Genomic DNA, 24,425 nt, shown 5'->3' with positions numbered 1-24,425 from the left:
TGGTACACCCAAAAGAATAAAAAATAGTTGTGTGTGTGTCGGGGGGTGGAGGGGAATCTAGCTCTTTTTATGTATAAGGCACAATATAGATACAGTACACACAAAAATATACAGTATAACTGCAGTATCATGAGGTTACCACACAAAAACATATGCATGAGGAACTCTCATACATCATCACTGGTAGGAATATAAAATGATGCGACCCCTGTGGAAAATCCTTTGGTGGTTCCTCAATAAATTAAGCATAGAGTTACCACAGGACCCAGCAACTGCATCCTAAGTATGTGCCCAAGAAAATTGAAGACAGGTTTTGGAACAAAAACTTGTAAATGAATGTTTATTCACAATAGCACAAAGGTGGAAATAACTCAAATGTCCATCACTTATGAATGGATAGGACATAATGTGATCTAGACACGGAAGGGAATGTTATTCAGCCATAAAAAGGAATGATGTCCTGATTCATGCCACCACATAGATGAACCTTGAAAATGTTATGCTGAATGAAGGCAGTCAGACACAAAACATCATATATTGAATAACTCTCCATTTCTATGAAATTTCCAGAATAAGCAAATCCATAGAAATGGAAAGTAGATTAGTGGTTGCCAGGGGCTGGAGAGTTGAGGAGGCTGGGGCGGGGGTGGTGGGCAATGGGAAGTGACCACTAATGGTTACAGGTTTCTTTGGGGGAGGGGGAGGAAGGAAAATATTTCAGAATCAGACAGAATCAGACAGTGGTTGAGCAACCTTGTGAATATACTTTAAAAGACACTGCTGAATTGTACACTTTAAAAGGGCGAATTTTATGGTATGTGAATTATATCTCAATAAAGCTGTCGTTTTTAAATGTTCAGGAAAAAATGTATAAAAAGGCTGGCAGGGGTGGGGGAAGGAAGGACAAGAATGAAATTAAATGGTTGGCCTACAGCAAGCCCACGGAGACCATCAAGATGCACATTTTGGTGATGGTATTTTTATTATTTTTACAGATCTGTAATCTGTTAACTGCAGCCCTTGGGGCCAGATATGTTTCTAACTTCAGAATTTTTTGGACTTTAACGTTATTATGGTGCACATCACGTAACCATCCAGCAGAGTTCAGGATAGCACCTAGTAAATGAACATTAAAATTCCCACAGGAAAACAGATGTGCTTTCACACTGAATGAGCTAATAAGGGCTGAGGGTCTTCACTGTCCAATACAGAAGCCATATGTGATTGCTTGGCTCTTGAAATGAAGCTAGCCTGAGTTGAAATGTGCTTCGAGTATAAAATGCCAGATTTCAAAGACTTAATTTGAGAAAACTGATATTTTTTAAAATGTTACAAGGTTGATCATGTTTATATTGATTATAAGTTGAAATGATGTTTTGGATCCATTGGCTCAAATTAAATAGATCATTAAAATTCATTTCACCTGCTTTTCTTTACCTTTTTTTTTTTAAGTTTATTTATTAATCTTGAGAGAGAGAGCATGAGGGCGGGGCAGAGAGAGAGGGAGACAGAGAATCCCAAGCAGGCTCCACGCTGTCAATGCAGAGCCTGACGTGGGGCTCAAACTCATGAACCATGACCTGAGCCAAAACCAAGAGTCTGACGCTCAGCTGGCTGAGCCACCCAGGTACACATTCTCTCTTTTTTTTTTTTTAATTTTTTAACGTTTATTTATTATTGACAGGCAGAGATAGACAGAGCATGAGCATGGGAGGGGCAGAGAGAGAGGGAGGGAGACAGAATCTGAAGCAGGCTCCAGGCTCCAAGCTGTCAGCAGTCAGCACAGAGCCCGACACGGAGCTTGAACTCACAAACCATGAGATCTGGACGTGAGCGGAAGTCTGACGCTTTACCGACTGAACCACCCAGGCACTCCCTCTATTTTTCTTTAAATGTGATTATCTAGGATATTTTTTCAGTACCCATGTGCTCTGTCTTTGCAGCTCATATTCTGTTTCTAGTGGCCAGGCAGGCAGGCACTGCGCTAAGGAGTCTTCTGTCTCTTCTGGCAGATGTGCAGTCAAACAAGCTTATTCCAAATTTATTTTAAAAAAGAAAAAAAGTGGGGTACCTGGGTGGCTGAGTCGGTTAAGCATCCAACTTCAGCTCAGGTCATGATCTCCATGTTGGTGCGTTTGAGCCCCATGTCAGGCTCTGTGCTGACTGCTGACAGCTTGGAGCCTGGAGCCTGTTTCAGATTCTGTCTCCCTCCCTCTCTCTGCCCCTCCCCCCCCCCCCCCCCCCCCCCCCGCTCTGTCTCTCACTCTCACAAATAAAATAAACACTAAAAAAAAAAAAAAAATCCTTTGCGTTTCAGTGCTTTCTGATTTCCAGAGTATAAGTTCAATTGGGGGATCCAAAATGTAGACCACAAGCCTGGGGAATCAGGACTGAGAAGGAAAGGGTGGGAAGTTACAGCTCTAGCTGGCTCCATTCCAGGGCTGGCCTGCTCCCCACTGCCCCATCCCCCACCCCCTGGCAATCAGACCCCTGCAGCTGCCCCTTCCAGACACCTCTGCCAGGCCAGCCCAACCTGCTGGGTCAGCCCTGCCTGCCACTCGTCTGCAGCGTTGCAGGGGAGGGGCAAGGAGGAAGGGGCTGGAGGAGGGTACGTGGGGGCGGGCCGCCCCACGGCTGAAGCACTGCACCAGACTCAGGCAGAGGGCCAGCCATGTCCAGCCCAGGGCTCCTGCTCCTGCTCTTGCTGCTGTCAGCGTCACCACCGCTGCGACCCTCCTCGCTGGCACCTCCAGAAACCCCAGAAGGCAAAGCCACCATCACAGGCCTCATCCTCTCCGCGCTGGAGAGAGCCATTTCCTTCCTGGAGAAGAGGCTGCCTGAAATCAACCTGGATGGCGTGGTGGGGTTCCGGGTGCTGGAAGGTAGGTGCACTCTTGTTATCCTAGACTGACCCCTGGAATACCAGCCTGTCACCTCTCTGCTCTGTACCCCTGGGACCCGACCACTTCCTGGCCACTGAAGTATCCTGCTTTAACTATAAGGAAAGAAGGGCTGGGCAGCTTGCTCCTTTTGGGTGTCTTGGGGCCCTGCTCTACTCAATTATTTTGGAAGCAAGAAGGATTCAGAGGCCACATGAGAAAAGATTGGGAACTTATTGTTTTCCCAGGAGGAAATGATTCATTTGACAGCCCCTCTCCTGATACACCATGAACCAGGTGGGCAGAGGGAGGGTCCCCTTTCAAGAGGCATGTATGGGAGGGCGCCTGTGAACAAAGCCAGGAACTCTCAAGATCAGGTTCCAACTCCACTCCCCCTACTTCTAGCCAAAGCCATCTGAAGCCTCCGCAAAAAAAGCCAAGTGTTTGTTCAGCTTTCAGGGATGTAAGATCCTTGTGGAGGGAGCTGGTCACAGGCCAATGCAAGCAAGGAGCCACTCCACACTCACTTCGAGTTGCAGGAAGCCCCTCTAAGAAGGCCACCTTGACCTAAGTGACAGAGCTGATTTGGAATCAGCCTGGGGCTCTGGCTGGCCCCCCTTTCACACCACCCTCCTCTGGGTGGCCAGTGCAACTTGCCATCCACCACCCACCCAGCCTCCAGGTCCCAGTGGAAGGAGGGGCTCCCTGACAGGTCTGCTTCCATGCCTGGTGCCCTCCCCACACCCTTGACCCCCCATGTGGCATCCTGGAGACCCCTAAGATCCAAGATCCTCTCAGGCTAAGACCAGGGTCTCCATTTAATCCCAGACACACCCTGTAACACCTCTAGAAATGAATTATAGTAATAAACCACAGAGCTGGCTACCGCATTAGGCACAGAATACTTTCAGGGATCCAGGAAAATGTTTTTGTTTCTTTTTTAGTCAGAAGGAATAAAAATGAACTTTTAGGTCAAAAAGAATGCTGTAATATATAACATAAACATATCTATCTTTATACTAATGCAGTTGCAAGACATAACCTTTTTTTTTTTTTAATGTTTTATTTATTTTTGAGAGAGAGAGAGACAGAGACAGAGTGCGAGTAGGGAAGGCGCAGAGAGAATGGGAGACACAGAATCTGAAGCAGGCTCCAGGCTCTGAGCTGTCAGCACAGAGCCTGATGCAGAGCTTGAACTCATGAACAATGAGATCATGACCCAAGCCAAAGTTGGACGCTTCACCGACTGAGTCAGCCAGGTGCCCCGTAAGAGATAACATTTAATCTATTTTTGAAATCTTTTTTAATGTTTATTTTTTAGAGAGCATGAGCAGGGGTGGGGCAGAGAGCGAAGGGGACAGAGGATCCGAAGTGGGCTCCAGGCTCTGCACTGACAGCAGAGAGCCCAATGTGGGGCTTGAACTCATGAACCATAAGAACATGACCTGAAGTCATGGACCTGAAGTCCGACATTCAATCAATTGAGCACTCAGGTGCCGCCAATCTATTTTTATTTTTTTAATAAAGGAAGGAACCCACAAAGCCATAGCATGTGGCCCGGCAAACATGCCTTGGATGTTACCTGGGTACCCACTGTAATCCCCAAACGCCCAGAGCTGGGAGTACTTTGTTTTGTTCTTTCAGCACTTGGGGACTCTGAGGCACAGAGAGGTTCAGTAGACTCCTTATTCCTCACAGCTGATAGGCAGAGGGTCTAGTATTCAAATCTAACTGCTCTAACAGCCCTTGAGGGCAGGGTGGGCACACACTGACTTTCCTGACCACCCTATTGGTGAAACACAGCACTGGGCTCCCTCTGAGCAGTGGTTGAATAAACATTCCTGAAACAAGGCAACAGACCTTTGTCAATAATAGTCCCATGGGTCTGTCAGTTCCTTCTGAAGACAGAAGGGAGGGACAGGTGATTCCCTTGATGGACTGCTTTCTGGAGTCCGTGAGATAATAAAAGATAAGGTTCACTAAGTACCCGCCAAGCCCTGGCATAATGTAAATGTTTGCATGGGGTAATTCACTGACCCCACATAACCCTTGAAGTAAGTTCATTATGATTATCCTCTTTTTACCAATGAGGGGACAGACTTTAGAGAAGGGGCCCTTGGGTGGCTCAGTTGGTTGAGCATATGACTCTCGATTTTGGCTCAGGGCATGATGTCAGGGTCATGGATCAAGCCCCACATTGGGCTCTGCACTGGCCATGGTGCCTGCTTAGGATTCTCTCTCTGTCTCTCTCTGTCTCTCTCTCTCTCTCTCTCTCTTTCTCTCTCCCCCTCTCCCATACTCACTTGCTCTCTCTCAAAAGAGAGAGAGAGAGAGAGAATGTCCAAGTTCACATAGCGAGTAACGTCACATAGTGAGTAAGTGTAGGAGGCAGGCTTAGAACCCTGCTCTGACTGAGCTCCCATTTCTCTGAACCATTACAGGGTAGAGGTGGCTGGGAAGGAGGGAGGTGATGGCCCACACCAACACCACACAACAGCCTCAGACCAGGGCCACCCCCTCCTCCTTCCTCTCCTCTCCACAACTTTGCCCTTTCCTTTTCCGTACCCTACTGATGCCTAACAAATTATCCCCGAACTTAACTGCATAAAACAACATAACAGTTACCATCTCACCATTTCTGTCAGGAATCTGCAAACAGTTTGGGTGGTTCTGGCTCAGGTCTCACATGAAGTTGGAGTCAAGATGTCAGCCAGGGCTGTGATCATCTGAAAGCTTGAGTGGGACAGGAGGAGCCACCCCTGTTCACTCCCAGGCTTGGCAAGTTAGTGCTGGCAGGTGGCCGGAGGTCTCAGTTCCTCACCACATGGACCTTCCCATAGGGCTGCTTGGGTGCTCTCACAACATGGCAGCCGGCTTCCCTGAGAGCAAGTGGCCTCACAGAGAGCAAGACAGAAGCCTCAATGTCTTTACAACCAAGTCTTGGAGGTCACACACCATTTCCCCAATTTCTTATTGGTTTCAAGGGTCAGCCCATACAATGCAGGAAGGGCTTGAAAGGGCATGAAAACCACTGGCTGCCACAGAACTCACTGTGAGGGTCCTACCTTCGTTCTCAGCCTCCTGGGAGAGCGAGAAGGATTTCACATTCTGGGGGGCCCAATAGTAATGGAATATCCATTGGTTTTCTGAATCCTTCTGCTCAGAGGTAGACAGGTGGACATTGACCTTCAAAGAGAAAAGGGTCCCTCCAACTACCTCCACCTGCCAAGAGGGTGATCCAGAAGGTGGCAGCAGCAGCCACACAGGCAGGGAGGAATAGGAGAGATAGAAACACGTCTCAGGACCAGCACCACCATAAGGCCAGGTTGGGTTCATCTCACTGATGACTTGGCTACCCTTTCTGGGTGCCAGCACAGTACCCCTCCTTCTGCTGTAGAGTCAAGCAATCTGGAACAAGGCTTCAGAAGCAGATGGCCTAGGTTCAAGGGCAGGGAAAGAGCCAAGCCTGGAGAAGAGTGCTACAGAGCCCATCACCCTGAAAGGTTTGCTTAGCACCCTCCTAAAACCTCGCCCAACCTCCCCATCAAAGCTCTCTTCCTGGAGCAGAGAACAATTCAGGCCACCTCTTACCCTCTCAGCCCTGTGCTGAGGCTCTCCCTCCCATCTCCTCTCTTGACCACCTCTTACCTTCCCCCCACCACCATTTTCTCTGACCCCTGTAGGGCCACTAGGAATCCATAAGGCACCTTTGTGAAAATTAGAAAAAGATGTCTCCTTCCTCAAGTCATTTGCCTGCCATCTGCTGGAAACTTGGCTAAATACATACACAAACCCATGATAGGATTGTGTGCAGTTCTTGTGCAATGTACAACCTATTCAACTGTATACAGCAGCTCTCCACACTGCATCTGAATCCCTCCTCATTTTTTTTTTCTCCTGGACAGCAAGCCTTAAATGATTAATTGATACTTATATCTAAACTTTATCGAGTGCTTACTCTGTACTATGGACAATGGTAAGTCCTCTCTATGCATTAGTTCATTTAATCCTTACAACTCCCCACTCCAAGAAGTAAGGGCCATCATTACCCCCATTTTATAGATGAAGAATGTAAAATGGAGAGAAATTAAATATCTTTCTCTGGTCACCCAACAAGAAAGTATCAGAGTCAGGATCTGAATGAAGTCTCACCTCCAGAAATCAAGCTCTTGGCTGCAATTTCCAGCACTCTAGTGCCCCCACTGCCATCACCCACCTGAGCCCCACAAGGTCTAATTTCCAATAAGCTCAGTGAATTCCTTTTCCTCAGGAGCTGGAGGAGGCAGAGAGGCTCAGTAAGCATTATAGCTTAGGATAATTTTTCTGTCCAAATGATTTGCCAAATGAGGAATGAATGATCTCTTTTCCTTTCCAGTGCAGCTAAAAGGTGTTCAGGAAAAATGGGCTCGGGACCCCCAGCTGCAGCCGCTGAGCCTGAGTGTGGGGAAGCTGGTGGAAAAACTAGCACCTCTCCTTCACAGATCCATTTTCTACCTCGAGCTGAGTGACCCTAAGTACCTAAGAGGTAATAGCAGGGGTGGGGGGCGGGGATCTCATTTCTTCAAGAACACAGCATCTGGGGGTGCTCCTCCCAGTGTAAGGGATGGTCTGGGACAACCTGTAACCAATTGGGTCCTGTGGGCGAAGCACACCGCAGGCTGACCCTGAGGAATGTTTGGGCATCCTTGACTGGGTTGAGATGACCTCTCCCACCTACACAGGGAGTGGCGCAGTGAGGGCTGAGAGTAGGGAACATGTCCCCCCTCATTTGTTTAGCTCCCCCCAGGCTTGGGAGCCTTCATCCTAGACCAGAGGGGAGGGTCTGGTCTGTCCCAGAGAGTGGGATACCTCAAAGGTAATTCAGCCCTTTGTGCTGCAAATATTAGCCTCTCGCTAGTATCTCTCTTGTGCCTTATAATGCTAAGAGTCTCTGACCCACCCTATAAACCTGGAGTGAATCATTGCTGGGGGGGGGGGTGGAGGGGGGCAGCCCCTCATACTTGTCCAGTCCTGCCTCCCAGGCTCCCAGCTCCCAGTCAGAGGTGGGAGTGAGTGGGGGATAATCGGCCAGTCCTCCCTTCCTTCTCAAAGTCCTGTTGCATGTGACCATACCCAGCCCTCTCTACCTCCAACATCCAGGTTCCCCACCCTCTCCCAGGCCTGGCCCTTGGGACTATCCCAACCTGTGTCATCCTAAGAAACCCTAATCTGGGCATCTTTTTTGTAAGAGCTCCACTTTGTAGCCAAACCAAAGGAGTCAACTAACCCTTTTTGTGTGTCTCAAACTTCCAGGGGATGCAGTAGATTTGGTCAAAGCCTGTCCCAACACTATTCCTATGGATTAAAAAAAAAAAAATTTTTTTTTTTTTTTTTTTTGGAGAAGCGTTTCCTGAGTGTTTCAAACACAATGTGCAACCAGCAGACAAGGTTCAAAGCCCTAAGCAGGCACTTGTGTGTGGTCAGGGGTAACGGGGGTGGGACACCTAGTTGCTTGGCTTGGAGTTACAGGAACCTGGGGGCAGTAAGGTAGGGGATGGCCCACTGCCTCTGGGTGTTTCCCCCCACCCCCACCTCTCTGCCAGAGTTCCAATCAACCATCCAGCCTGGGTTTTGGAAGCTTCCGCGTGCCTGGACCTGCACAGATGCCTCCATGGTCTACCCCACGTTTGAGACTCAGGACTCCTTCTCAGAGGAAAGCAGTGACTCGTGTCTGGTGCAGCTGCTGGGAACAGGGTGGGCCTCCTGTACTTGCCCTGCTTCCAAAAAACCCAAAAGTACTTGCTCTTTGCTTGTCCTCTCATTCCACGCAGTCTCCAAGTCCCCAAGGGTCTGTGTGAAACCAGGCACAGCCACCCCCCACCCCAGATACCAACCTCTCCCACCTCCCATGGCACCCGAGCTGGCCCCCACTGTCCACTCAATACTTCACGCCTGGTCCAAACATGCACCCCACCCCACTCCACACCCCACCGGTCTCCCATATCAGAGCAATCCTTTCAAAAACCACATTTGAAACTCCTGCCTGCTGTGTGATGCTTCCTGTTGTTCTCAGAACAAAGCCCCAAGTCCTACTGCCCTTCCAGGTCTCCATGTTTCTCTAGTCCAGCCCCTGGGGCTCATGTCAGACTCTCACTGTCAGACAGACAGTGCCTACTCTGTCCCACTTCTAAACCCGCGCCTATGCCCATCTGGCCTCTGTGGGCCTCCTCCCACCCTGCCCCACCCCTCCCCCATGCCTAAGTAACTCTGCTCATACTTTAGGGGCACCCCCAGCATCCTTCCTCCAGAACCTTCCCTGACCTCACTGCACAAGCTGACCTCCCGTGGTGGGCTGGCTCTCTTAGCACCACTGGTAGCCATAGGTGCAATTTACATTTGTCTTATGGTTCTGCCCTCTCACTGGGCTGTAGGTCTCTGAAAGCAGGACTGGATCCCAGTTAACTTACCATTTTATCCGGCTGTGCAGTGGGCTCGTGAGCTGGGAGCAAGCCCTGAATCAGCCTGAGGCTCAGGGATCTGCTGTTTAGGGCAGGGTGGAAAGGTTGTACTTGGGGGTTCCAAGGTGCAATAGGAAGCTGCAGCCTCCTGGAGCTCCTCCAACCCAGGTAACTCCAGTGTCACCTCCCCTGTGCTGGGATACTGATTTAGCAAATCAAGTCACAGTACACCTGTGCTTTATCCAGCAACCCCTTGTGCACAGCTGGGTGCCTGGAAACTACCGGGGTTCTAATAACTAGTCGGGGAATAGGGACCAGGGAAGTCTCCATGTCCTCAGGCTTCCTTTAGGACACCCTTTCTCTAGGGCCTGAACCACTTTTCCCCCAGGACCGACGGTGGCCAGCCCTGCAGGCTCTCAGACTTCTGCAGGACCCTCATGACCAAGCCCGGCTGCTCAGGCTATTGCCTGTCTCACCAGCTGCTCTTTTTCCTCTCAGCCAGATTGGTGAGTGCCCATGTGGGCTAGCCACACACTCAGAGGGGGGAAAAAAGGTAAAGAGGGGCTGGGGTGGCGCAGTCAGTTAGGTGTCTGACTCTTGATCTCAGCTTGGGTCATGATCTCACCAATCATGAGGTTCATGAGTTCAAGCCCTGCATCGGGCTCTGCATTGATGCTGCAGGTCCTGCTTGGGATTATCTCTCCTTCTCTCTGACCCTCCCCCGCTTGTGTTCTCTCTCTCTCTCTGTCTCTCTCTCATTCTCTCTCTCTCTCAAACTAAATAAACAAACTTAAAAAAATGCTTTTAAAAGAAGAAAGGTAAAGAGGGCCTTTGGCAGCATGGTTTTATATGGTATCTACCAGGAAAATAAGCAGGTTTTTGGACTTGTGCTTTGGGCATTGGGAAGGAGTAGTAAGAGTAGTCTGCCATAGGGGCATGTGTATGGCTCAGCTGGGTAAGCATCTGACTCTCAGTTTTGGCTCAGGTCATGATCTCACGGTTCATGAATTCGAGCCCTACATCAGGCTCTGCGTTGACAGCCCGGAGCCTGCTTGGGATTCTCGGTCTCCCTCTCTCTCTGCCCATTCCCCGCTCATGCTCTCACTCTCTCTCTCACTCCCAAAATAAATAAATATTAAAAAAAAAAAAAAGCGTAGCTTACCATCTGCCCACTATAACATTGAACCAAACTGGAGGGGGGGAAGGGATTGTGTTGGACAGATAGCTTTGCATGCTGAACTGGATCATAGGCATCCGAAAAAAAAAAAAAAAGAGAAAGAATAAAAGAGAAGCAGCAGAAAGAATTTAGTAAACGATTCTGTAAACGATTTAGTAAAGGGATTCTGTTAGATAGCTTTGCATGCTGAACTGGATCATGGGCATCCGAAAAAAAAAGAGAAAGAATAAAAGAGAAGCAGCAGAAAGAATTTAGTAAACAATAACAAATTGAAAAGGATTTAGAATATTTGGTCTATACCAGCTTCCAGAAAACAAAACCAAGACAAGCCAGTCCCACCCCCACCTCTGCAGCCTGCCATGCTCTTCCAAGCCCAGGAGCTCAGACTTTGCTAAATAATGATAATAATTTCTTAAATGTTTATTTATTTATTGATGAGAGAGAAACAAGCATGAGGTCGCCCAATAATGATAATTTAAACATATATATTTCCTTACATAGAAAAGTAAGCCTCATTATCTCTATTGAAAGATGTTATTCCATGACCAGAAATCCTTAGCTGAAAAGGGACTTAATATTTTTGTTTGTCAGGTTTTTTAAAAAATGTTATTTATATGCAGGCTGTCACAGTCCAGTATTTCTGTAAATACAAAAAAAATCAGATTACGAGGAAAATTATTTTTTAAATATAATATCAATTATTTTTATTAAATTATTTAAAATTAAAATAAAATTTAAAATTAAATTTAAAAATTTAAAATTTAAAATTATTTAAAATTAACTTATTTTAAATTATTAGGTTGGACGGATAGAAAGCCATTCTGACACATTGCTACAGAAGTTTCTAAAGTCTCTTCTCATCTCCTATCCTGTCCCTGAGACCAGTCCATGGCTCACAGTTTGAGCAGCCCTGAAGCTGCCAGCTGGGGTAGCCTGCAATCTAAATGTGACAGCAGCTACTGCTATAGTGTGTCCTTCAGTGTTGGGCTTGTGTCGGGGCCTTCCTAACTATGGAAGCACCCATCCATGTGAGTGCCTTTGGTGTGGCTCCCAGCAGCATTGCCCTTTCCCTGTGTAGACCCTCGAGGCTCAGAAAGGTTAACTTAGCCAGCCAAGGTCATACAGCTCCTGAGTGACAGAGCCTGGATTCAAACCCAGCTCTTTCTGATCCCCCAGTGACAGAGCCCCCAGCAGGTGGGGTGTGTAGATGGGGAAGAAATTCTGGGAAAAGGGGAAAGAGCTTCCCCAAAGGCAACCACCTGCCAGACCATCTCAGAATTGCAAGTCTTCTGTAATAGTGCCAGTCTGTCACCCATGCGACTGACTTCCTTATTTCTGGGTGTTTGTCTCCCCAGAAGGGATGCACAGAGGGGCTGTTCCGCCACAGCCAGCACTACATGAACCTCTTTTGTGCCAACATGATGGACCTGAACCAGAGAGCTGAGGCTATCGGATATGCGTACCCCACCCGGGACATCTTCATGGAGAACAGTGAGCCCTGGCATTGCACTCTAGGGACAAAGCAGTTGGGTGTCCCTGATTCACAGGGCGCACACACACACACACACACACACGAGCTGCCAGATAGAGCAAATAAAAATACAGGGTGCCCAGGTAAATTCAAACTTCAGATAAACTAAATACATTTTTAGTATGAGTATATCCCAAACGTTTCATGGGCTATACATATACTTTAAAATTTGTAATTGTATTTATTGGACACTCAAATTTAACTTGTCATCCCATATTTTATCTGTCACTATGTGACTGCTTCCTGCCCCCAAAGGCTGACTCAGTGATGGAGCTCTGGACTGAGTAGCTGATGGGCAAACAGACGTTGAAGCCTCCGAGATGAGGCAGAAAAGGGGTCTCTGGGTGGCTGCTCCTTAGCTTGGGTGTCTAGATCCCTCTACTGACCCCAACTCTTGAGTGACTGTAATGAAGGGTCTAAATGGAAGGCAGGACCTAGCCTGGGAGCTGCCTTCTTCCAGCCACTGCATTGAGCGCCCACTTCCTGGCGCTCCTTCACCTTGGCGGGAGGAGGCAGGTGACGCTGTGCAGCTTTGAGCAGTGGAAGCAGGTGGGCTTGGGGGACAGGCCTGTAGGAGGTCCTCTGTCTTTGCTTCCAGTCATGTTCTGTGGAATCAGTGGCTTCTCAGACTTCTACAAGCTCTGGTGGCTGGAGGCCATTCTCAACTGGCAGAAGCCAGAGGAAGGATGCTTCGGGAGGCCTGGTGAGCTGCACTTGTACCCTGGCTGGGAGCAGGCGGGTGGTTGGGGGCTGGATTTCTAGGCCAAATGAGGAGAGGTGATGCGGTGGTGTTAAGGGCTCAGAGAGAGATTTGCAACATGTATGTGCGTGCAAACACACACATGAACACTCACACATACACGGAAATGGGGTCAGACCTTTTAAAAAGCCAAAACTCTGCAGGAGGGGAGACAGTCTTATTGGAAGATGTTGGCCCCGTGTCCTACATTAACAAATCCATTCCTTCAATGAGTATTCCCTGAGCACCTGCTCTGTGCCAGACACTGTTCTAGGCTCCAGGGGAAACTAGGGTCCGAAGAAAAGAGGCAGAAACTACCTAAATTAACCAATAAGTGAAATAATGGTGAGTTCTGATAAGGGCTGTGAAGGAGACAACAGGCTGAGAAAGAAAAGACTATGGAAGACAGTTCTTTGGGCAGGAGTGGTCAGGGGAGATGTCTGGGAGAGGGTGACACAGAAGCAGAGATAGGGAGACAAGAGATGCAGCCCCTTTCCAGCCGTGTGACCCTGGGCAGCTGATCCTCTTGGGAGTAAGTCCCTTCACCTCTCTGAGCCTTGATTTCTTCATCTGTAAATAAATGACTATAATAATCTCCTTCCTGAGCTGTGAGGAGTAGACTTAAAACATAGGAAACCTCCTGTCCTGTGCATGGTACAGAGGAGGTTCCGAATAAATACAGAAGCCTGGGATGTTTTGCAAGGAGGCAAAGGGTTGGTTGGTTGGTTGGTTTTTTAATGTTTATTTATTTATTTTTGAGAGAGAGAGAGAAAGAAAGAAAACACGCACACATGAGTGGGGGCGGGGCAGAGAGCGAGGGAGAATGAATGCCAAGCAGGATCCACACCCCATCAGCACAGAGCCTGATTCGGGGCTCAATCTCATGAACCCAACTGTAAGGTCATGACCTGAGCCGAAATCAAGAGTGGGAAGCTCAACCGGCTGAGCCACCCAGCCGCCCCAAGGCAAAGCTTCTGAAATAAAGATAGTCTGCTTTTAAAACAGCAGGTACAAGGTAGGCCTGTGGAACGTGCATTTTTAACAAGATCCTCCAGCCATCCTGATGTAGGTGGTTGGGGGACCACGACTGGAGAAACATCAGTAGATGACAAATTTAGACAGTGGGTAAGGATCTGCAGATGGGTGCTCAAGGAACCTTCTGGAAGAACCTCCAGATTCAGGAGAAGATCTGAGTTGTTTGAGGTGTTGTGAGGGGGAGGAGGTTTGGTGAGTAATGTGTGAAAATCTATCATGAGAAGGTCACGTTTCACCCTTCTCCCAGCTGCTGAAGATGAAGAATTATTGACAGCCATTCAACACCAACAGCACGTTTTAAGAAGAGTGAAGAGGCGAGAAAAACAATTTACAGGTAATGAAAATACCCAGGGACCTTCTGGGCGTGAAACCAGGACACCCTGGAAAGAGTGCACACAGGTTGACCTCAGTGGAAAAGTCCCCTGGCATCCCTGAAGGGCCAGGTCTGGGAGGTAGAGGGCAGGGTAGGAAGTGGAAATCCAGAGGTCTTGTCTCCAGTGAAAGGAGCATGAAGGAATTTTCAGTGTGTTACTGAAAATCACAGAGATAACCCTTCTCAGACAAGGTCACGTCAGGAAAACAGAACCTGCACCAGGAACTTGAGGCAGAGGGAATTTAATATAGGGAACTCTTCTCAGAGGTGTTGCAAGAGTTGAACACAGAAAAGTGAGAAAACCCAGAGATAAATCATTGCAGTAAGCCACTACCCTCCCTCGAGGCAGAGCTGGAGAGACTGTGGAGCAAAGTGGGGTTAGCAGAGCCTGCAGGGGCTGGACACAGAGGAGGCAGAGATGGGGAGGAAATACCCCGGCTTCTCCACTCTTTCAGCCTGTGGATGTTGTTGCTCAAACCTGACCAGATGATGAGCGAAGTATCCTGGGAAATGTAGTTTGGAAGGGTCAGTGCACTGTGGTTTGAAGCAAGAAAGGACAGGAGGGAATCCTCGAGCCAGCAGGCAAGTGACCAGTATAATCCCGGTGACCACATGTCCAGATGTCCCCAGCTTCCATCTCTTCCTGGAGCCATTATAAATAGTGCCCCCTTTCCTCCCCAAAGTGTCCTGATTGAGATAATAAATTATTTGGTCCGTCCACCAGTGTAGAGAAAATGAGAATAAGATATAATTGTATTGAGAAGGGAAGAAAGAAAAGGTTTAATACGGGAGGGAGGGAGGGGGAAAGAGAAGGAGGGAGAGAGAAAGAAGGAAGAGAAAACTTGATTTCATATTTTAAAATATTTATTTATTTTGAGACAGTGTGTGTGCACAAGCTGGGGAGGGGCAGAGAGAGAGATGGAGAGAGAGAATCCGAAGCAGGCTCCACACTGTCAGTGCAGAGCCTGACGCAGGGCTCGAACTCAAGAACTGTGAGATCATGACCTGAGCCGACACCAAGAGTCAGACGTTTAACCAACTGAGCCACTCAGGCACGCCCATTTTTTTATTCAGAAAAAATAAATAACTGCAAGACAGACGCAGAAGGAGGTGGAACAGCCAGCTCACAGAGTAGATGCCCAGCATATGTTGGTGAATGATCCCAATAACTAAATGCCTCCCCATGAGCTCCCCTGCAGCCGCATCATCTGCCTGCAGGTAAACAAGAGAGGGAAGCATAACTCCAATGGGTTGTTTTGTAGCTGTCACCAAAGGCTGGGCTGGGGAAAGGAGAGAAGTTCTCTGGAGATTCCAGAGGCCCCTGCCCAGACTAGGCCTGCCTGACACAGGGGGCTGGGGCTACCTATGAACAGGTGGTAGGGGGTATGCTGTGCACACCCTGGAGAGCTGGCTGCTCCCTAGAGGCACACAGCTGAACCCCAGGACCGTCCTGAGGGCTGGAGAGGAAGCTGCAGAATTTCTGAAGGCCGAGGTCCTTCCTAGGCCCCTGCAGATTGACAGCAGTCTAGGAAGCTGCCCAGGTGGGAGTGGTGTTTTCTCCTTACTTCTGCTGCACACCTGTGGAGCAGGGGGGCAGCTGGCATGGAGATTTAGAGTACAGGGTTTGAAATGACGCTGTCAGGGTTTGAATCTGCTTCTGCTCCTTCCTCACTGTGGCAGTCACTCAACCTCTCTGAGCTCCAGTTTCTTAATCTGTAAAATAGGGACCTAGCAGTGCCTCCTTCATAGAGCTGTTGGGGGTTAATAGCAGTTCACTGTGCAAAGCACTCCCCACGGAACTTGGCATATGTTAATATGGACTGCTAGAGTTGGTAATTAGGCTCCTTGAAACCTGCATTCTCCCTCCCCCGCCAAAGGACCTGGCTGGGGTCTGTCCCTTCTCCAAGACTCTGAGGGGAGAGGAAAGTCCTGGCTCCTTCTGCTCAAGAGTGAAAGGTGGGCATCCCACTTTGAGTTCAGAGAACTAAGTAACATCTAAGGAGTTTTTGTCTCAGGCAGGTGCTCAGGGTCACCTGGGAATGGGCAAGACTGAAGCAGCAATGCAGGAGGCTGTCAGGGTCAAGAAATGAGCTGTGGAGTCGCCAGAGCTGGGGAGCTCGGCTGTGCTATCTGAGCCTCAGTTTCCCTATATGCAAAACAGGCATGGGGGGCTGTCCTAGAAGGTCTCATGCAAGGCCTGAAAGCAAGGGAAGGTAGGAGGGAGCTGGACAATGATGTGGCTCCTGGTCAGATCCCAGGGGAAGGAGGCTCTGGAGTGGGAATCAGACCTGAGTCACCCCCCTGAGATGGAGGGCTAGGCTTTTGTGTCCTGTATAAGTGAGTCATTGGAAGGAGGCATGACGTCCCCAGTGAGGAGGCTCCAACTGGCTGAAGTCATTTCTCTGGAGAAGGGAGCCATTAGTGACCAGCACTCATAGCAGCTGGGGGATGGGTGGCCAGCCAGCAAAGGGGATCTGGCTGGCTGAGAAAGTATCTGAAAAGCACTCATAACGGAACTGTGGCCACCACACAGTACTCACAAAGAGGACTCTCTCTCCCCAGATGGCTGCTCCTCCCACAACACAGCCACGGCTGTCGCAGCCCTGGGTGGCTTCCTCTACATCCTGGCAGAATACCCCCAGCAAATGGAGAGCTGTGGCAGTCCACACTGGCACGACCCAGCGGCCACTGAGACAAATGGTTCCACTCCTGCCACTGGAAGATAAGACAGATGCCTTTAGTCCTTCCTCCCTTAAATCCTGGGTGCCTGGGTCATACCTTGACCAGGAGGTAGCTGAAGACGCAGACTAGCCAAGCAACCCAGCTTCTCCGCACGGAGCAGAGCCAGGGAAGGTGAGGCTGGGATGGATCCAGGCGTAGAAGCAGAGAAATAAATTCAGAGTGCAGTCGAGTGGGGAGTCGAGTGTTGTTTCTCAGTCGTGTGGACAGCTTCTGTTTCAACACAAATTCCAAGGAGACCCATAAACTTGAGTCTTAAAGGCAATTTATTCAGATGTCAACTGTTGTGTCTTTCCCAGTGGGAGAAATGAGGGTCTCCGAACCTGACAGTTGGAGTCATGACCGAACTTGAGATCTGACCACGAAAAGCAACACATAACTCTTTGTACCCATGCAAGGAACTCTACGCTATCATGTCACAGCCTGTCACAGCCTTGTCATTTTACAGAAGGCAATGTGACATAATGGTTAAAGATGAGGTTCTGTGTCCGGGCTGCCTTGAGTCCACATCCCAGCTGCCCCCCCCCCCCAAGTAGCTCTGTGTCCTTGGGCGAAGTCATTTAGCAGCTCTGTGACTCTGTTTCCTCATCAGGACAGTTGGGATCATTACAGCACCTACCTCCGGATTACTTGCAGTGCTGTGAGAATCATGTTCGTAAGTGTCCTAAGAACAATTCCTGTAATATAATAAGTGCCAGGGGAGTGTTCCCTGCTTGTACTTCTTCCCTCGTGTTCTGCTTCATTGTGAGTATATCTAAACATGTCAGCTAGAATTCCTTTTTGTTTTCAATTAATTTATTTATTTTGTTGAAGTACAGCTGCCATACAATCTGCTGAAGCTCTGACACTAATCTAGTATTCAAGGAAAGGCCTTTGGAACGTTACCACAGGTCCAGGTGGTGCTGTCTATGCTGCAGATTTCAGGCTACGTGCAGACGCATGTCAAAATCAGACTCTGGGGTAGAAAAATCAGCTAAAAACCCTGTCCTTGGGCTGGAAGTGTCTTTAAGTCCATCATCTTGTTTTGCCTCAAAGTGAAAAGTAGCTACTGATTGTCCTGATGTGATTATTTAGTTGTATTTGAGAACCTGAATTAAAACACCCAGGCTCCTTCTGTGCTCAGCTGAATAACCTGGTGGGGGCAGTGGTTCTTCTAAATCTTTTTCTTGGGAGTTAGTCTCCTCTGTCTAATCCTCTTTACTTGTGCCCCTGGATGCTTTCCTGAAAGTGCTCTTAAATTGTCAGGCACGCCGAAACGGTCCTGGATTTCGCTGACAAGTTTGACTTGCTTTCAAGTTGCTAGCTTTCTTGGGGAACCAAGGGGCAGAATTTAATACCCACCTGGCGCTCCATATGCTTCAAGGATTTCTCCCACACTATCCCACAAACCAAAGTTTACCAAGACAGGCACACGGCCTAGAGAGAGGTGGGGGGCACACAACCGGATTAGGGGGGATTATGCCCCAGCCCCATCCTTCCTGAATTGGGGCTGGATTAGTCACTGGGGCCTGATGCTGATACACGTTTAGAAGGTTTAAATTACCAAACTAGGGCAGGGGGGTGGGGGGGGGGGGGAAAGGAGGAGGACTCTAGCAGACATCTGGGTCTGTAAGTCACTTTCAGGAAAAGAGAATCCTAATGCAGAATGAAGACATGGGAAGAAAAATTTGCAAGATGAACCCCCTCTGAATTGTGACTTCCTTGCATCACGGTTGCTGCAGGGCACCAAGAAGAGGTAAAAACACCAAAGGATGAATCTCTTTATCACTCCCGCACCCCAGACCTCAGCTTCTTATTGAAGATAAATTACATGAGCACGTAACATGATGTGGAGGTGGGCCTTCATTTCCCATTCTTTGTTTTTTTCATGTTTATTTATTTTGAGAGAGAGCACGCAAGAAGGGAAGGGGCAGAGGTGGGGGGAGAGGGAGAATCCCAAGCAGGCTCCGCACTGCCAGCTCAGAGCCCAACGCAGGGCTCGAACCCACAAATCGTCAGATTATGACATGAGCCGAAACCAAGAGTCAGACAGTCAAGCGACTGAGTCACCCAGGTGCCCCTCCCATATTCTGAACACTGTTGTTCTATCCAGTACCAGGGCACTGCCTTGCCAGAGGAGTTTCTCAATGTGTGGCCTGTGCAGCTGGCATCAGAACCTGCTGGGGAGCCTTGTTAAACATGCAGATTCCCCACCCTGCCTCTAGAGATTCTCATTCAGCCACCTGGAGGGGGCCTGGGAACGTGCCTCTCTGACAAGCTCCTAAGGGACACTGATGCTCGCCAAGGCTGAGAACAGTGGGGTCTCCAAGGCCTGGACCTGTATGACATCAAGGGATATCTACAGTTAGATAAGGGGCACATCTAGGGTGGTGGCCTTGACCGTGTACATCCAGAGGCATAAGTAATGTCTCTTCCATCACATGCTCCTCTACCCTGCAAGATTCTTTCGGCTGGTCTAGAAATTAAGTTGACATTAATAGAAGAAAAAAAAGTTCAATAACATGCATACTGCCTGTATACGTGAGAGAGACCCACTCCCTACAATGATCTAAGGTATCACTTTAAATACCATCTCCAGCTAAAGACAAAAGAAGGTGTTGGGGATGAGCCTCTCATTTATGAGAGGCTCCTGGGGAAAGCACAGGAAGCAAGAGTAGATTTAAGTCCATGCTGTCTCTATTGATAACAGTTTCTGGAGATTTATTTATCCATCCCCCTCTTTCTGCTTGTGACAGAGAGAGACATCCCTACAAAAGGGTGTTTCCCTTATATGTATGAATATCTCTTACAAAAGGGTAAATTCTCAGTTTTCAGAGCATCTCTCATGTCTGCAGCTTCTTAAAAATAACCAGCTGAAAATAATCAGTGCGCCAAAGAGGCATATCTTGGGGTGGCAAGATTTGCTCCCCTATACCTTCCTCAGTGTTCACACTCATCCACTGTGATTTTAGGTGCTCCAGCAATATTCCTGTCAAAAGTGTGTTCCATATAGGCCCCCTGTTCAAGATAAACAATTTCACTATAAAAGACTAATTCTGGTTAAATAAATCATTGTGTTTTTTAAGCTTTTCCCTTTAATATGTAAATATGTACAGGAAAAGTTGTGAACTCAAGCTTCAGAACCATCTTCCCCCTCTGCTTACAGCTGTGTGACCGTGGGTCACTAGCTTGCCCTCTCTGTGCCTCCATTTCCTTTTCCGTAAAATGGGTATCATAATAACACCCACCTTTAGGACTCAGGAGGAGATCTGATAAAATGGTGCAGGTTGGCCCCTCACACGCTGCCTGAGACTTAAATGAGCTCAGTGACTATTAGCAGTGAGTGAGTTTTCTCAGAAAACCCAGGATCCACACCACCTCCACCTCTGGGGTTTACTGGCAAATGATGTCATTCCCAGTGAAATACCACATCCATTCATTCAATAAATAGTAGCTGAGAACCTACTGTGTGCTAAGCTGTCCTCTGGACAAGGGAGATGCAGCTGAGAACAAACAAGGACCCTGTTCCCATCATTTGTTTAAGAAATATCCATGGAGTACCTACTTTGCTCCAAGGACTGTGCCAAGTGCCAGGGGAAAGCAGTGAAAAGCAGACATAGTCTCTGTCCTGAGAGATGAAAGTCAAGGTAGGAGAGACATTAAGAAATCGGGGGCGCCTGTTTGGCTCAGTAGGAACATGCAACTTTTTTTTTTTTAATTTACATTCAAATTAGTTTGCATATAGTGCAGCAACGATTTCAAGAGTAGATTCCTTAATGCCCCTTACCCATTTAGCCCATCCCCCCTCCCACAGCCCCTCCAGTAACCCTCTGTTTGTTCTCTATATTTATGAGTCTCTAGTGTATTGTCCCCCTCCCTGTTTTGATATTATTTTTGTTTCCCTTTCCTTATGTTCATTTGTTTTGACTTTTAAAGTCCTCATATGAGTGAAGTCATGTATTTGTCTTTCTCTGACTAATTTCACTTAGCATAATAGCCTCCAGTTCCATCCACATGGTTGCAAATGGCAAGATTTCATTCTTTTTGATTGCTGAGTAATACTCCATTGTATATATATACCACATCTTCTTTATCCATTTATCCATCAGTGGGCATTTGGGCTCTTTCCGTACTTTGGCTATTGTTGATAGTGCTGCTGTAAACATTGGGGTGCATGTGTCCCTTCGATACAGCACACCTGTATCCCTTGGATAACTACCTAATAGTGCAATTGCTGGGTCGTAGGGTAGTTCTATTTTTAGTTTTTTGAGGAACCTCCACACTGTTTTCCAGAGTGGCTGCACCAGCTTGCATTCCTACCAGCAGTGCAAAAGAGATCCTCTTTCTGTGCATCCTCGCCAACATCTGTTGTTGCCTGAGTTGTTAATGTGAGCCATTCTGACAGGTGTGAGGTGGTATCTCATTGTGGTTTTGATTTGTATTTCCCTGATGATGAGTGATGTGGAGCATTTTTTCATGTGTCGGTTGGCCATCTGGATGTCTTTGGAGAAGTGTCTATTCATGTCTTATGCACATTTCTTCACTGGATTATTTGTTTTTGGGTGTTGCTTTTGATAAGTTCTTTATAGATTTTGGATACTAACCCTTTATGTGATATGTCATTTGCAAATATCTTCTCCCATTCTGTCGGTTGCCTTTTAGTTTTGCTGATTGTTTCCTTTGCGGAGCATGCAACTCTTGATCTCAGGGTTTTGAGTTTGAGCTCCATGTTAGTTGCAGAGATTACTTAAAAATAAAACTTGGAAAAAAAGAAAGAAAAGAAACAGTTATAATCAATCAGATTGCACTTGTGGTAGGAAAGACAGGGTGCACTGCTTAGACATGGTATTCTTTCCTTCAATCGATAAGCTGACAGTAATGCATAAGCATTGTTCATGCTCTGGATGAAAGAAACACAAGATACTTGCTATATTCCATGTCCTGCCAGAGCTTAGAGCTCTCAGTCAGAGACTGCTGAATGCATGAAAAAAATAAGCAGCAACAGAAGAGGCATCTTCGGGAAATGTGTGCTCAAAAGCTGAAAGAAGTGGATAAACTCACAGGCAGCATGTGGACGGAGGACAGAGGAAGAGGTCCAATCCCCAACCCCCATTCATTCAGCGTCTAGCTTCAAACCCTCTCATGCTATTTGCAGTCACTCCCTGCTCCCAGCCACAACTACAGGCAACCACTAATCTGCTTTCTGTCCTTCCAGATTCGCCTTTTCCAGACACTGAAAACAAGTGGAACCACACAACAGAACTTTTGGGGGTGATGAAAACGTCCTAAAATTGGACTAAGATATGCTATCTCTGCAACATCTACTGAAAATCATTGACACGTACACTTTAAAACAGTTCAATTTTATGGTATGTAAATTATACCTCAATAAAACCATTATATAAAAAAAAACAAAAAACAAAAACACACAAAAAACCCCCTAGATCTTCCAGTAGCTTCCTGTTTCCACTTAGGCTGAAATCCAAATGAATTTCCCTGGAGCCCTGCAGGATCTGGCGTTGGCCTGACCCTTCCTCCTCTACCCTCCCCGACCAAGCTCCAGCCCATCTCCGGGCTCTATAGTGCCCTCTGCCTGTGAGGCTCTGGCCCTGCATCTCCCATAGTTGTCCCTTTTTGCTGGTCCCTTATTACTCAGTCTACAATGGGTTTTGATAGGCCTTCCCTGCCACCTCCCCCTAAGACATGGTTCTTTCTCCATCCTGCTTCTTCCCACCACACTTGGGTTGTTTACTGTGTGTCTCCACGAGGGCAGGGCCAAGCTGTCTGTTTCATCAGCCTCTAGCACAGAGGAGGCCCTCAATCTGTTGAATACACAAGTGACTATACAGCCAGATGAGGATGTTGAGAAGAGACGAAGGTATTCCTAAGGAAGGATAAATATGAGCAGAGGAGACAGCCCTGAGTTAGTTAGCTGGTGTGGCTGGAACTGTGGGTTCGGGCTTGTTGAAAGATAAACTGAGGTATATTAAAAATGTTAACGGTTTATTTGAGCAAAAATCAATTCAAATCCAGCAGTACCAAATTGAAGTGGAGAGGAGCCAGGGGAAAGACCTCAACAAAGAAGGCGAGAAAATAAAGACAGGAAATTGGTTGCCTATAGTTTAATGCCTAGTTGACTGTTAGTTAAAGCTGTTTGTAAATGGCCATTCTTAGCATTTTGGTTTCATAACCTTGAGGCATTTACAGTCTTGGGTTCTCGTTTGCTTCTGTAAGCAGTGTTAAAGAAAAAGAGGTGCACCTGGCTGGCTCAGTCGTGTAGCGCGCAACTCTTGATCTCAGGATCCTCAGTTCAAGGCTCACGTTGTATGGAGAGAGGAAAAGAAGAACGAGAGAAAGAGAGAGAAAGAGAGAAACAGAGAGATAGAGGGAGAGGAAGGAAGGAAGGAAGGAAGGAAGGAAGGAAGGAAGGAAGGAAAGAAGGAAGGAAGGAGGGAGGGAAGAAGGGAGGCAATGCCATACAGGGCCACAGATCTTAGTTACTGGCCCAAGACTTTTCCTGAAGGAAGGAAGGAAGGAAGGAAGGAAGGAAGGAAGGAAGGAAGGAAGAAAGAAAGAAAGAAAGAAAGAAAGAAAGAAAGAAAGAAAGAAAGAAAGAAAGAAAGAAAGAGACAACGGGCCCCAAATAGAGTCACATATACCAAGCCCCACATCAGCAAACCAAGACTTAATACCTAACTTAACTGCAGTTTCAGCCTCTTCCAGGAATGAAAGTTTTAACTCCAGTCTGGAGTAACCTGGTCAGCACTAGTGAAATCATCTACAAGATAGGCCCCTGCCCTTCCCCCAAAGGAAGGTGAAGTTGCCAGAAACAATCTTTCTTTGTCTCACTCCCTGTCTGCTTATAAACGCCTTTCATTTTGTACGGCTCTTTGGAGCTCCTTTCTATTTGCTAGATGGAATGCTGCTTAGTTCATGAGTCGTTGAATAAAGTCAATTTGATCTTTAAATTTACTCAGTTGAATTTTGTTTTTTAACAGCAGCCTTTGCATAAAGCCACATCAATCCGATGGCCTCCTTGTTTAATTAATGTCATAGGCTTCTCAGCAAATGGAGAATTTCAATAGCACATATGTGCTTAGATATTATGTGCATATTATGTGTTTGTTAAAGGAGTGACAAAGCTGGGAGGAGACCAAAGGTCAGAACTCACTAGAGACTGCCTGCACCCACATCGCCCAGTTGACCTAGAGAAAAGAAGACTTCCTGGGGCAAGGAAGCTGGTGGCAGGTCTGGGTTTGTTTGCTAATGATTTTTGACTCCTAGATGTAAAGATAAGAAAGACATAATCCCTTCCTATCAATATATTTGCATCAAGCTGGATCATTTAACCCCAGAAAGGAAGTCATTTTGAATGTGGTTAACTGACTTGAACTAACTTGTTCCCCCACAAGCCTCAGAGCCACTCTTGGGGGTTCATGTGAGGGCTTTGACTGTATCAGTTCCAAAATTAAAGTGTCAGCAGGGCTATTCTCCCTCTGACTTCTTGACGGAAGAATCTGTTTCTCCCTCCTAGCT

At 47.5% G+C, this 24,425-nt stretch overlaps 1 protein-coding gene across 3 annotated transcripts; it reads left to right on the top strand.

Annotated features, from left to right (window-relative positions):
- Positions 1 to 2,569: 2,569 nt before the first annotated feature.
- On the top strand, positions 2,570 to 23,255 carry CUNH16orf89 (chromosome unknown C16orf89 homolog). 3 transcript variants are annotated; one of them, XR_008419124.1, is made up of 9 exons: positions 2,570 to 2,882; positions 7,255 to 7,404; positions 8,462 to 8,612; positions 9,705 to 9,822; positions 11,849 to 11,984; positions 12,623 to 12,727; positions 14,046 to 14,132; positions 15,246 to 15,389; positions 16,734 to 16,845. XR_008419124.1 is itself a non-coding variant. In XM_053893932.1 (8 exons), exons 1-8 carry the CDS (start codon positions 2,672 to 2,674, stop codon positions 22,176 to 22,178), a joined length of 1,032 nt encoding a protein of 343 aa, XP_053749907.1. In that variant the 5' UTR covers positions 2,570 to 2,671; the 3' UTR covers positions 22,179 to 23,255. The 3 variants fall into 3 exon arrangements, 2 of the variants coding, with proteins under 2 accessions (XP_053749907.1, XP_053749906.1); XM_053893932.1 differs by lacking the exons at positions 15,246 to 15,389; positions 16,734 to 16,845 and adding an exon at positions 22,105 to 23,255; XM_053893931.1 differs by lacking the exon at positions 15,246 to 15,389 and having other exon boundaries at positions 2,574 to 2,882; positions 16,734 to 17,082.
- The last annotated feature ends 1,170 nt before the right edge of the window (positions 23,256 to 24,425 follow it).

This window comes from Panthera pardus, unplaced genomic scaffold (genome assembly GCF_024362965.1).
Source record: "Panthera pardus isolate Hobbes unplaced genomic scaffold, ASM2436296v1 HiC_scaffold_4, whole genome shotgun sequence".
Taxonomy (NCBI): Eukaryota; Metazoa; Chordata; class Mammalia; order Carnivora; family Felidae; genus Panthera; species Panthera pardus.
Note: the sequence above shows the minus strand (reverse complement) of the source record. Positions and strands in the feature narration are given on the sequence as shown.